The sequence below is a fragment of the Prionailurus viverrinus genome, chromosome B1 (assembly GCF_022837055.1).
Source record: "Prionailurus viverrinus isolate Anna chromosome B1, UM_Priviv_1.0, whole genome shotgun sequence".
Classification (NCBI taxonomy): Eukaryota; Metazoa; Chordata; class Mammalia; order Carnivora; family Felidae; genus Prionailurus; species Prionailurus viverrinus.
This window is the reverse complement of record NC_062564.1, coordinates 104,839,292-104,853,936: the sequence shown is the minus strand read 5'-3', so window position 1 is coordinate 104,853,936 and position 14,645 is coordinate 104,839,292. Positions and strand designations below refer to the sequence as shown.

At 40.3% G+C, this 14,645-nt stretch overlaps 1 protein-coding gene across 5 annotated transcripts in view; it reads right to left on the bottom strand.

Annotated features, from left to right (window-relative positions):
• The window catches only part of PDE5A (phosphodiesterase 5A), a 142,078-nt gene extending 128,018 nt beyond the window's left edge, over positions 1–14,060 (bottom strand). For 2 of the 5 annotated variants that reach the window (XR_007151686.1, XM_047856812.1), the window contains exon 1: positions 13,602–14,060. Coding sequence is in view for 2 of the 5 variants with exons in the window: in XM_047856812.1 (XP_047712768.1) it covers positions 13,602–13,723 (122 nt within the window). In the remaining 3 variants the exon portion in view is untranslated. Of the gene's footprint in view, positions 1–12,166; positions 12,337–13,017; positions 13,164–13,601 lie in introns of those variants that run through there. The other 3 variants (XM_047856815.1, XM_047856814.1, XM_047856813.1) reach the window with 3 other exon arrangements.
• Between the last annotated feature and the right edge of the window lie 585 nt (positions 14,061–14,645).

The following is a 14,645-nucleotide window of genomic DNA, read 5'->3' as shown; positions in this document are numbered from 1 at the left end:
GTGATCCTGCATATAATAACTGAACCTTTTGAAAGCTTAGAGATAAATAATTAGTAGTATAAAATTCCTCTTTAAACTAAGTTCTTTCAGTTTACTCTCAAAACCACACCATGTATTTTTCATAGGGAAAAAACAAATTATAATTGACTCATAAAACAGAGACTGACTAGTTGCTAAAAATTCTTGGGACTATGAAGCATAAAGGGGCTATGTTTTTAGGAGACTTGAGTTCTAACCTAAGCACTTGTTACTAATGAGTTTTATGACCAGTGACAAACAATTTTCTTCCTCTGAGTTTCAATTTTATCTTCTATAAACCAGGGGAAACACCACCTGTTCTGATTACTTTATGTGAAGTGCAAGGTGCTGTCTTCAGCAAGGTATGAAGTCAAGAATAGCAAACGGGCAATCAGAAGGTAATGCTAGTTCCAGCTATAAGACTACACAGATATGATGCCAAACCAGTCAAAACTTCTCTGGAATTCAAGTTTTTCAGGTGTAAACATGGGCAGCTGTATTAACAAGCCACTAAGACCCCCTACAAAGTCTGACTTTATCAACAGGTCAACAGGTTATCATTAGGTCAGTCAACTCACTTAATGTCTTTTTGCCCCTCAGCTTCCTCTTCTTTTAAACAGGAGAACGACCTCATGACTCCTTCACTCACCACACAAGGCTGATACATAAGTCAAATTAGAAAATGCTTGTAGGAGCATTCCAAAATCTCTTCCATATATTTAAGATTTTGCTATCTCCTGAACCCTTCATACTTATTCCAATGGAGACACAGGGTTTGGGCTAAGGAGAAGTAGCTGTTCATTTCTTCATAAAGTTCCCCCAAGAGAATCAGAAAAAGGATGAGGAGAGAAAGGTGTTTCTGGTGTACAACACCACAGGCTAAGTGGGCTAAATGGGGTCTGGAAACAGGCTGGCTACTGGCATCCTGACGACTGCTTGAAGTCCTCAAGTCCTTGGCCAAAGCAGATACTGCAGAATGCCATTCTTTATAGAATCCCATGAAGTTCCTCCTCCTCCCCAAGAATAAGAGTTACATCATAATTCTACGCAAGTTGCATCCTAACCATCTGAGCACAAAGGAAAGAGACACAAGTTCCACAAGTATTTTTACCCCATGCTACAAGCACTAAAAACTTAGAGACTTTGCTGTCATGGATAAGCATGTCCTTGCCAACTGCCTGGCAAACCTGGGAGCACTTAAAAGCAGGACAGCCCTCTTAGAGTCTTTTGGTTGATTTCACTTTACAAGGCTGTTAATGAAAGCTAACAGGGCCCAGAAACTTGAAGTAAAGCCATAGCCCAGGGAAATGCAGTGAAAACTGGTGCCAAGAGTTTATAGTTGATGATAAGATCCTGATGTTTAACATCCCATCCAAATCATTCCCTCGCTCCTTACCAAAATCTGTTATCCTCCAGTCACTTATATCCTTCCTTATTTTGACACAAAAAATTTCTTACTTCATAAATGAATTGTATTATAGACCATTTTTAAATGGGTAGATTAAATTTAGTTTTGTGTTTGTTTGTTTTTAATTTTTACAATATGTCTTAAAATAAGTAGATCCTGGAGGGTACCAAAATCAACATTGGGAGCTATTCCTCTCAGGTAACACAATGTGAACACCATCTGTGGTTTCAAACTTGTATACATCATAGATGCTGCTGAGGCGCAGAGGGACCCTTTCCCTCACTGTGCATGTAAAGAGCCCAAATGACTGATATTAATTAGATAATAGGAAATAAAGCCAAATGGCAGCTGCCAAAAACTTGCCAAGAGTTGTCATACATGTGCCCTGAATTTTAAATTTCAAACCTTTTTAAATAATGAATTCAATCAGAAGTTTACGGTCTCCATATCCTACTTTAGGGAAGACTCTTACAGCCCAAACTGCTCATGCAATGGCAATTTGATATAAAAAATCAGTGTCATGAAGAATATTGTTTAATGCATTCTGATTTCACTGGGGTTCTTTACAATACTGCCAGCACCACACCCTTCAAAATGGTGTGACAAAGTAGGTGGAGCACCCTACAAAATTAAACGAGTTCATGCACTCAAAAGGCCAGGAAGCCAGGTTCCAGCAGCTGCAGCAGGAAAAGGCTGAGCTGCATATTTCCAGTGTTGAACATTTTGCATTTTTAGTAATACACAGAGGGATGACCAAATTAATTTGTGAATGATAAAAAAAAAAAGATAAAAAAAATTCAGGGTGGGGGGGGAAGCATAGAAGATGAATGGTCATTTTTTTATGATAGTTGTAACAGTTTATTTCCTCAAAATTATACACATGGCAGAACCCTGTGTACTTCTGTTTTTTTAAGTAGATAAAAGTATACTTCTTAAAATGATAGACTCAACTAAGTTAATGATTTAACTTAATGTTTCAAATCTAGTAATACCTTTTTTATAGATATTTAAATAGGTTTAAGTTTATATATTAGGCACACCTCATCTTCTTTATAAAAATATTACAAGTTGATTAGCAATCCTCATTGAAAAAATGAAAGGTAACTTAAGGCATATACTCTGTTAGGAATCAAAACTTTCCTCCTTTTTCAATTTCTCATTTTCACACAAGATTATTATAGACCTATGACAGAAAAGAAAACTACAATTTATAGCTTATGTTCTAGAAATTTTCCACTCATCTAGACATGCCACAGCTTCTTCCAAATACCTTCTATCTAAAAGTATTAAATAGGAAATGCAAAACGTACTCACAGGACAGACAGATGTAAACTCTTGTAGAGATTTCAAATATGGTTAGCAAAAGACACACACATACACACACACACACACACACACACACACACAGATGCCTATGTCCATAAGGGCTCCATGCAGCAATATATTTACTTTCCACCAAAGTTGAAGTGCTCACTCATCTTACAAAATGAATCTTGAAAAAGACAGAAATGCTTTAAAATGCACATTTAATATTCCAGATGTCTTGAAAGGGAAAATGATTAAAATATTCTGTCTGGGTTTTATAGAATATTTCTTGGCATCTAGAAACCTAAGGGGAAAAAAAAGGAAAATTTACGAGGCAAAGTAAAATTGTGATATAAACACAGTAATTCTCATGAGTTAAAAATACAATTAGATGAAACCTAATTGTAGAGCAACTAGTTCAATGCATTTTGTACTCTTGCCTAAAAAAATGTACCAAAGGATGAAAATTATTTGAAAATATATTGTATTTAGGGTATTTGTGTTCTAATACTAAAAATATAATTGTGATGGCCTAGTACCTAAATATTCAGCCACTCTATTTTAAAATGTCATTGGAGAGTTCCCACTTTTTAATACTCTAAAATTATAGATGGAAACTAAACCCACTTGGGCAAAGTCTCTAAGCAAATCATTTAGTAATGCATATGCACATTAAGGGGCCCTAGGAGAAACTTTAACCTCTTCCTGAGTTAGATTCCACATGATATTAAATCTATGAGCCTTTGCCTTGCTTCCTTTAACACTGACACTAAACTTCAGGAAAGCCTGGTGGGGAAGGGCCCTAAGTGGGACAGACTTGAGCTTCAACCCCACAGCTATTTCTTTCTAAGGGTGAAACTTTAGGTATATTATTCACTCCCTCAATAAAATGAATGAAGATAATGACATAACCTTTCTCAGGTTGTTCAGAAAATTAAAGGAAATAATGCATATTAAGTGACAGCATAGAGTCTGGGACATACAAATGTTATGTTTAATACAGTGTTTAATACACAATAATTATTATTTTTAAGTTAATCAAACATTATTAAATAATGGAGTACATCTTCAAAAGTGGTTTTTTTTTTTGAAAAACAATTTATTCAGTGGGCTTGTACAGAGTAACTAGATGTTAGCCATTGCTTCTTCTGAAGCTCCTAGTTTTAAAACACTAATATCTCTACAGAAACACATGAAAAAAAATTAAGTTGCTTGAATGTTAGTATTTTCTCAAATTATAACTGAAAAAACATAAGACCCCCTAGACAAATAACTACACTTACATATGATGTAATTTTTTGAATAACATATAAACATAAAGAACTTAACAGTTGAGAAAAATAATTGCAAGAACATAGTTTGTTTCTCCATTACTACTTAAAAAAAACTTTTTTTGCAAAAATAAGTTAGAGATTTGGGGATGATTCTTTTTGAAAAAATTGAAAGATAAAATAAAACTGACAACACATGTGAGAAAACATAACTAATTACCTATAATGAAAATTATAGCAATATTTCATAGTAACCATAATTCTAAACTGGAGAATGGTTTTAATACTAGACCAAAAAAATGCTTTAACACTCTGCTAGAGATTTGGGGACTAAAGTTGGTCTGTTTTAGCTCCTACCCAAGGGGCTCGCTTGAGGAAAGTCTGGAAGGCTGAAGCCTGGGCCTCAAGCACAGCTACGCAGCAAGTCCTTGAGCAGTGTAACATTTGGGGAGATTTGCAGGGTGCCTCAAACAAAACAGGGTAAAAAACTGCAGGCCCCGAATGATCCAGAAAAAACAATGCATTCCCATGCTTTTAAGTTTACTATTAAAACATCATCCCTTTTCTTTCTCTCCAGTGCTTTTTTTATTTCGTAGGTCATGTGAATTAATCACTTTAAAACCAGAATTACAAAGAGTGTACTAATTTCCTGTCTGGAAAGCGATGGTTGATAACTTATATGGAAATCTGCTAAAATTATCCGTAGGAAAAACACAAAAGTAACTCACATAAAGTATAATGTTAGATATTTTTCCTGCTCTTTGATCCTGATTTTATACAGTTTTAGTTACACTGTTTGCATAATTTGACCTGGATCCACTACTCATTTCTGGAAAGTACTTAAAGAAGGAAACTATTCAATCTGAGAATCTGATAATCTGCTCTCCTTGTGAAAATAAAGAATGCTTAGGGTTGAAAGAGCTTTTTCAGCTCATTAATGAATTTTTCTGCCTTGATTCCTCCCCACCCCACCTCCACTCCCACTTTAAAACCCAGGGTTATTAACCTGAGCCAGTCCCAAAGCTGGGGACAACCCACCCCGGGAGGTCTGGACTCCCGGTCCAATTACCTTTCCAGTAGCACAACAATCCACAAATGGCTCTGTCCAAATCATTAATATTCATGTAAAATATAAGGACATTTTTTAAGATTTTATTTATTCTTGAGCGAGAGAGACAGAGCATGGGCAGGGGAGGAGCAGAGCGAGAGAGGGACACAGAATCCAAAGCAGGCTCCAGGCTCTGAGCTGCAGCACAGAGCCCGATATAGGGCTCAAACTCACAAGCTGTGAGATCATGACCTGAGCCCAAGTCGGACTCGGACACTCAACCAACTGAGGCACCCAGGCACCCCAAGGACTCTTAAAGTCTATAAAAATCGCTGTTTTATTGTTCTAATTCCCACTTACCAGAATAAAGAAATGACTATCAAAGTTTGTGATTATATGATTCTCAAGGTAAACTACTGAAATTCACTCTCCAAAAGGGAAGGAAATATGCATTATTTCCTTTAAATTTCTATGAAGTAAATGCTGCTTCCATTTTACAGAAAAGGCAAATAAAGCACCTAAGTTCATACTCTTTGAAAGAAAAAGTTCTAGGGTTGAAGCTTAGACTGCTCCTACCTAGGGCCCTTAACCAACATCAGTAAAAATCAATACTAAACAATTCAGAACAGTGGCTCCTAACCAAGTAATAGCACCAATCCTTGGGGGCATTTGGAACTGTGGGTCACAATGATGGGAGTGCTCCTGGCATTTAGTTTCTGGGGTCCAGGGATGTTAAATAACCTGCAATTTGCTGAACAGCCTCTCACAACAACAAAAAAAGGTCACCACTGAATGCCAATAGCATCCCTTTTGAGAAGCACTGGCTCGGATGAAGAAAAGATGAATATACCATAATAATAGGCTGTTAAATGAAACTGGGGAGATTTGGAGCACCTCCAAGTGACATCCTCACATGATGTCTACTGTGATGTTACCGTGATCAGTTCTCTTGGATCTGGTATGAAAAGGAAATGAACGCTCTGCCTGAAGTTACTTAGTATTTCCAAGTTTTCTCCAGCTATGAAAACATCTGAGAAGTTGACTGGGACCAAATATAAATAAAATGCAGAATCGCTTCATATGGTTTCACATTCACATTTGATGGAGAGTTAAAAGAAACAGGTTTTGTAATTTTCCATGCATTTGCAATCACATGTATGAAAAACGTTCCTTAAAGGAAAACCTACTTACATCTGAAAGAACACATCATAACTGACATCTATGCTGTAAATATGTAAATTGATTTGTTTTGCATATGGGAAAGACTGCACTAGATTGCCATTTTTCAATCTGAGGTATGAGAAGGCCTGAGAATCCAAAACAAGTACGTTTTAAAGATCTGTCATTTTTCTATGAAAATGTTCTAATTTTGTGTTTTCACACTGATGACAATTAAAACCCCTAAAAAAGGTGAAAGAAGTACACTTTAAAATACTGGGATGACCACCTTCAAACCAAGTACTAGCCTACAATTTTAACACTCAGATTTATATCTGTGTTTACAACCATACGAACAGCTCAATGGTTCTAGGATAAAGAAAAAAATAAAAAACAGACAAATTTAATCTGCAAGTGTGCTTTCAAACCAAGCAAAAAAAAAAAAAAAAAAACAAAAACAAAAACACAAAAGCTATGCTATAGCAATAAAAGTTTCATGACTGTTCGGACCCAGTGGGAGAAGTGAATCATCATTAGGGCAACTGTAGCAAAGGTGAACTGACCTCACCAAACTCTTTATTGAGCAGTGAGGGCCATATGCAGTCTGCAAGGGTGATGTAATAAATACTGTCAATCTGCATCTGGCTGGAGTTTTACCATTCTTATTCATAGTTAGCTTATAAATTTATTTTGGTATTACAATTGGAAAAATGCTGAAATTATGATTAAATTATACCTACTCTTAGGAATCCCATATTTAACCAACATTAAATACAAGGAAGTCCAACACTAGGTATGGTAGATACCTAGAATTTCTGGCTATGCCTATATCACTTTCTTTTAGGAATTCCCTCTCCTTCAATGGCATATCACATTATGGGTTACCTGCCCCAAGAAAGTAGTTGGACGACCCTATTCTTCTGGATACACTGACTGGACCAGAGCAGGCACATGACTCAAGCAAGGCCAGAGAAAGTTTGAGAGGACTGACACAGATGACTCGGTAGTTCTCTAACATCAGGATTTTAAGACCCACAGAAAGTTGCCATGAAAACGCTTCCAGCACATAAAGAAAGCATACAGAATAAAGCCAACACAGCACAGGGCCAAAAAATGCATGGAAGGATGGGATGGATAGATGGATGGATGGATGGGCTGAAGGAAGGACAAACAGATTAAATAGATTTACATACAAACAGAATCCCGACAGTATTTGATCAGATGAATTTCACAGACAAATCTATTTCCAGGCACTTAATTATGTAAGACAATTTTGTATAAATTCAAGTAGGGTTACTTATGACCAAAAGTTTTCTAACTAACATACCACAGATCAATAAGAATGTCTTTCTTATCAGGAGAACATTACTTAAGTTTGAGAAACACTGGATTAAAGATCTTTTCTAAATCTAAAGTTCAAAAATCCTGCGTGTGTGTATGTGTGTGTGTTTTAATTATTTCATCAGCTTAAAGAGTCAGGATTTTTTTCTCTTCTTTCAACCTCAGCATAGGTATTCAACAGATAGTAGAAATAATGATTGTTATTTTTTTTATAAATTATCACTAAGGATATATTCGATGGAGATCTTTTGTTCTCCCAAGTTTAGATTTAATAAAATTATTCACAGAAGATAATTTGCTGATTTTAGAATTCAGAATCAAGGGGAAAGTCTTGAAGGATACAGAAGCTAACAATGGCACATAACACTTTAAAAAGCATGCTTAGTACAAACTATAAACCAGAGAAATAAATAAATATCTTTAAAAGCTTTTTAATTATTTTATTTGTTTAATGTTTTTATTTATTTATTTTTGAGAGAGAGGGGAATGGGGGCAGACAGAGAGGGAGAGAGAGAGAATCCCAGGCAGGCTCCAAGCTGTCAGTGCAGAGCCTGATACGGGGCTAGATCTCACAAATTGTGAGATCATGACCTGAGTCAAAATCAAGAATTGGATGCTTAACCAGCTGAGTGTCCCAAGTGTCTCAAAAAGCTTTTTAGAATACTTATCAAAATGATTCTTAAAAACCTAACACTCAGTTAGCTTTACCTGCCTGAAACATTTGGTTGGCCATAAGTATAAATTCCCACCAGTTAGAGAAAATGAATACAACATTTACATCATGAAAAAATATATATAATTCCAAACAAAATGAGAATACCAAGTCAGTAAATAAGATTACAGAGCTAAGTATCAGATGAATGACTCATGTGGAAAGACTTTCTTCAATTTTTATGCCTAGGTATATAGCTCCCAGGCACTTTTTGCTGAGAACCTGATATAACAGATATTTCCAAGACCACAACAGATATTTCCAGCCGTAAACACTGGTCAATGGAATCTACATCTGTCCAGCTAAACGAATTTCATAGGAAGTCCTGCAAAGTCAGTAGCTAGTCTGCATCCTAAATTCAGAAATTAGTCATTTTTCAACCCTCCACTATCAATCAACTCAGTGATTTATTTACTTGCCCTTAAGTCTTTACCAAAGGCTTTCATCTTAGGAAGAGGTTTTTATCCTACAATCAACTCTGAGAACAAAGAGCAAATCTAACTGAACCTAACAGTTATAGGTTTAATAAATTATTAATGTGAAAAATGTTTTGGGAATAAACTAATAAACATCAACCAGTTCTGTGTAACCTTTTCAACGACGGAAGAAATCTTTCCTGAGCATTATTAAAATGCACTGGGAAGTTCAAAGTTCTAAGTTAATTTGTGTTTTCAAATTTAAAGGAAAGGAAACATATTACTAAGACACATTCCCTGTAATCAGATAAGGATGAAACTTTACCTGTACAACTTGAAAGCCAGTTTCAGATATTTTAAATATTTAAATACTTAGGTGGAATTACTTAAAAAGAAAATTTTGTTGCACAACATACTCAAAATGTTAAATATTGCACGTCTTGAGATGTTGTGAAAACATGATCCTAGGAAAATACAGATCTGAAAAAAAGCTACTGAATTGTACTATATGCCTATTTCAGATTTTGTTAGCTAAGCAGATAGATTTATTTTGAGATACCATCTGTGACTAGTTGCCACTGCATTAATTCTACCACATTCTTAGGAACCATGACCTTGTACTGCAGGCTCTAAAATGGGTCTGATTTTGAAACCTTGAGAACACTAGAGATAGAAGGGGCCATGAGAAACATCATTTCAGGGGCTCCTACAGCTTCTTCTAGGAGAAAGGAATTCCATACATATGAGTACTCTTAGGGCACTAAAAAGCAGTTTAAAGCTGGCTATATGAACCCTGGTTATAAACAATACAAAAAGAAAAGGCTGTTACTGCATCAGATTTACCATCATAAAAATATTATAAATAATATTAAAGTCAGACTGAGTCAACAATCACAGGGTTTTATTATATTCAACACTAGCGACAGCTTAATCAAATATGCTTAACAAATCAGTTGTCTGAAAATTGAAAATTATATTCCTATATAATTACAGACACAATAATTTTTAAAAGTAGATAGCAATATTTATTTTATATCCATCATCTGATTTTAAAATAAATATCTTGCAAATAAAAATGGTAAGCTTTTAGAGATGAGAAAAAATTATGAAGAAAAAAATGTCAAGTAATTCAGCACAGCTTTGCAGTGTCAAATAAAAGGTCTATCGCAGAAAGCTACTTGGGAGTGTAAAACTTCTGTTTCTGGACTTTGATCCAGACGATCATAAAAACTTGTCCTCACTTAGTAACTCCTATTTTCATTATATGCCAAATATTCTCAAGCTTTAGCCTAGTACAAAACAAAGCAGTAAAGTCAATCATGTTACCCCTACCATGCTAAATAAACTATAACATCACCCACAATGGCAGAGATGATTAGTAACTAATGAAAGGTAACATTATTTTAATATGCTGTCAAGAATAACAACAGCTGTTTAAGTGGCATTAGCACCCAGAAGACTTCATTTGCAAATACATGAAGATTAGAGCCCTTGATTAACACAGTATCTCAGGCGGGTAGGACTGAGGAAGTTGTCTAGAAGAGTGAGGGTGGAAATTTTCCATATGTTGTACTTTTACTAGTCTCAAATTATTTTTTTATGCCAAAAGATTATGTTATGGATTGTTCAACCAACACTCTCAAATTCACATCAACAGTCTGTGATTACTAAAAAGCATCTGTGCTCCAAGCTTTTAGCTTTTAACTGGGTGCTTAGCTTTGTATTTGAAGATACAGGAAACAATCTAATACAGCGGCAGAATTACTTTCGAGGTCAACCAAACCCATGGGTATTTAAATGAGAATTTAGGAATGCCAGAACCTTCATTCTGTTCGATGACTACTATTGAGTACAGATCATTCAGTCTGGAGATAGGATAAAGAGGCATGCATGAATGTCAAATGACAACAATCAAATCAAATAATGTAGAAACAGTTCCATTCACATGCCTGTCTACACTCACAGATGGCCAATCTAAGTGTATCCAAATTTCTTTTAAATTTTAAAACATGTTAAATGTTTCTACAGAACTGTTACATGGGTTTTCTGAATCACTGACAGTATTCACATTACACTTACAAAATGTAACAAAAGGAAAAAAGCGAAGTAATGTGAGCTTCTAGTTAAAAAAAAAATCTTAGCTGTAAAGTTAAAATGTCTGCAAATAAATTTTTACTACAACCATAAGACTCACACTGGGTTTAGAAGTTTGGCATTTTTATAATCAACTACTGTCTAATCTCACAATCTTAAATCTCCAGTTAATATCACCAAATATAAGACCAAACAGGAACCTCTGACTACACACAAGCTCTTAGATTATATTCTTTAAACTGACAACTTTCAGCACTTCATAACTCTTAAAACTGAGGGCCTGTACTACTCTTAAACATTTTATACTTTCGTTTTCCAACTCCTATTCAACATAAGCTCTTATAAATACATAAGAATATATACACACAACACACACATATCAGAGAAAGTGGTCAGCCTATGTCAATATAAACTATAATACAAAAACTAACTTAAAAAATCTTCATATAGAGTCTCAGATGATCTAAATTTTACACAGAACAGTGTAATTTTGAGAAATTGGGATTTTAATCTTTTGCTACTTGGGAGAAGAAGTAATGTGAAAAGAAAAGTAAATTTAATTCTTTCCATTTATTTTCCAGTAAAATGTTTTTCAAGGTTTTGGCAGGCTCGGAGTGAGGTGTTCTTACCTATGACTACTTAAAAAGAACCACTAAACAATCCCAAATTTCTGACTTTAAAGGGAGAGATGGGAAAAAAAGAAAAGGACAATTTATGTTGATTTGTAAGACAAATCACTTTTTTCTTTCAACTGTTAATAATATGCCACCTCCCAAAAACACCTTGACACACTTAAAAAAAAATCAGCCCAGTTCTCCTGCTCACTCCCCGTTCAACGAGGGCAGAAAGGTGGATGAGTGCAAGGGGGAAAGGAAACGAGGGGCAGATGGCCTCGGAGTAGCAGGTGACCGCTGAAAACTGTCGGCCACAGCAATCGGCAATTCCAGATCTAGATGGCCTTAGTGCCTTACCCTACACTCGCAGAAAAGTGTGTTTTGAAAAGAAACCACTTTCTTTCCAGGGTTTATCCTCCGCTTGCTCCAGATTTAAGATTCTGAAGGAAGAAGGCCAAAATGGGAAAGCCAACTTTAAAAGGAGGGCGGAGTAATTAAACAGAAGAGGTAAGATTTGCCCTAAGCAGTAGCCTCTATCAAAAAAAAAACCCCGAAAGTAATGAAATCGATACAAATTCGTTAGGAAAAACAGCCTTAAAAAAAGAGTCCCTTCTAAGATACCAAAGTAATACACCGCAAGAGAATAAAGGAAAACAAAAATGTCAGACAGTCCATTTTCAATGAAGATTCCTCCGCTGCTGTGACCCGGGCGCCACCACCCCAGCACCCGGCCCCGCACCCCCAGGGAAAGTGGGAAGGGAGGGGATGCTGAAGGAATTACCTGGTTTTGTCTCCAAAGGGCAACATATCAAACATGGGAAGTTCAAAGTGCAGACCATGCGGGCTCCGCAGACCCTGGGTTCCAGAGGCGCCGGGGGGCGACGACGTGCCCAGGTGAGACGGTGACTCCAAGCCCGCTCCCCTACCGACCCCGCCACCGCGCCGCTGCCAGCAGCCGCCCGCTCGTCCCGCGCTGCGCCGCCCCCTGGCGGGGAGCGCCCGGCACAGCGGAGACGGAGCGCGGGCGGGTGGGACCCCAGCGCCGTGCCCCGGCTGGCCGCTCCACCATCACCGCCTCGAGTGCGTCTCCCTAGCGGCCGAGGCGGCCAGCGCCGGCTGCCCGACGGCCGCTGCCTGGATGTGGCGGCGGAGGACACGGGACCCTTCTCCGAAGAGGTGCGTCCTGGAATCAGCCCGAGTCGGCTTCCCACCAACTCCTCAGGCTTTGAGGGATCCGCCCGCCACACACTCCCCTCTCCACCTCCTCCTTCCTCGGCTTCAGCCCCAATGCCTTCCCAACTGAAGGCGAGCGTTTCCCACGCGCGCCCAACTGCCCCCCGGGCGGCCGCCTCCCAAAGGACAGGCGCCCTCCTCCCAGCCCTCCGCAGCGGCCGCCCGGCGCTTGGCTCTCGACCAGAAAGAGCTGGCCTCTGGGGTCGGCTGGGGCCGCGCGGGACCCGCCAGCCCCCAGCTGTCCGCTCCCGCCGCGCCTCCCCCGCGCCCTTTGTGTGCGCGCCGCGAACCCCTCTGCGGAGCGGTTTCAGCGGCGCCGCCTTGGGAGCAGGAGAGAGTGAAAGGAAACGCGCGGGCCAAACTAAGGACTGGAAGGGGGCAAAAGGCGACAGCACTTACTCTGGGAAGATTCCGGCATGTTGCAGCCTTTGGGCTCCTCGTGGTCTCGCCCCTACCCCGGCTTCCCCGCCCCGCCAAGGGCCGGGGCGAGGGGGGACGGGGGAGGAGCGGAGCCGCTAGGACCGAGTTGGAAATGGTGCTTCCGGAGCTGCAGGGAAGGGGCTCAAAAACTGTTTTGGTTTCGCTAAGGAGATTTAGGGGGACCAGGAGGCTAGAGAAGGGCTGGAGGAAGGCCCATGAGCGCGGGTGTATGTAAATAATCTTGCTCTCAGGGAATACCAGGGCAGCCGAGGTGTATGTCTGGGGCGGGGGGGGGGGGGGGGGGGGTCCGCATGTACATTTTTGTATTTGAACTTTGTGAGCAAGTTGGATCGAATCCCATGTTTGGGCTTTTCGACTGTACTTGCCATAAAGTCGAGGTCTCTATACCCTAACAGGACCAAGGACCTACTTAAAAAGCCAAGGGCCTGGGAACAGAGGTTGTTTAACGGTGAAGGCAGGGGAAAATTCAACAGGGGAGAGAGATGAGCCCCCAGGTCACTCTCAGCGACCCGGCTGAGTCTTGCAGGGGGTCCTCTTCTTACCTGGTGGCTTTCCTAACAAAGTAAGAGAAGGTAAAGTCCCAGTGATCATCCAGCCACGCTTCCACCGAATCCTGGTCCCGCTGCAACTGCGACCCCCCGGGGCCCGGGCTGGCCCGCTCCATGATCCGCGCCCCGAGTCTCTGCAGCTGGTTTGTGCTGTTTTCCACCCCAGCTGGGGTCCCTCCCTCGGAGGAGCAGGACTCTGCCCCGAGACCCTCCCCCTCCGCCTTGCTCCAGTCCGGCTGGCTTTCGGCGAAGCTGCTCAGGCTCCTGGCCAGCCTCTTGCCGCGCCCCTCCTCTCCCGGTCCTCACCGCTCCCAGGTGTGGCGGGTGGGGCAGGCGCTGCAGCCGCGCGTCCTCCCTGGGGTCTGGTGGAAACCGGGTCTCGCAGTGTCTCAGGTCCCCAGATTCCAAGGCGGCGGCGGAGGCAACTGGCGAGCTCTCCGGAAGCTAAGTGGCCACGGCTGGAAGGAGGCCACGCCACCGCTGGGGTGCGCTGTGTGCTGAGCGGGATCCAGGGGAGCGCGCAAAGGTGACTGTGGGTGTGTTCGCAGATGCCCCGCTGTCAGAAAGGGAGAGTCGCGATGTGTGCGCCCATCCTAAATCCCGAAAGCTGGAGCTAGGGGAAGTTTCCACGCAAAGTAAGAGGTGCTGCTACCCTGGGCACTTTTTCCTCTGGGCTGACTGAACAATGACCGTCTGGCCTCGCTTTCCTCCAACCCAGGGCTTGGGTCTGGGAGAAACCGGGATCATCGACCTTCCTCGGAGCCCAGTCAGCCCCGGGGGTTCGAAGCACCCCAGCAACCGTGCGGGTTAAGGAGAGCTGGGGCGTGCGCCACAGATTTGCGGGTCCTGGTGGGTAACTTCCAACAAAGCCATTCCAGTGTTTAAAATGTTAATATTAACGACAATAATAGTTACAAATTAGGTGTCTGCATCAAACATTCCCTTTTCATGGCTGGAACAAGATTTCCTAGGAAAAGGAAAAGGTAAACTGAAATAATTATGATGGTTTGTGTATGAAGTCAGAGAACAAGGGCACCT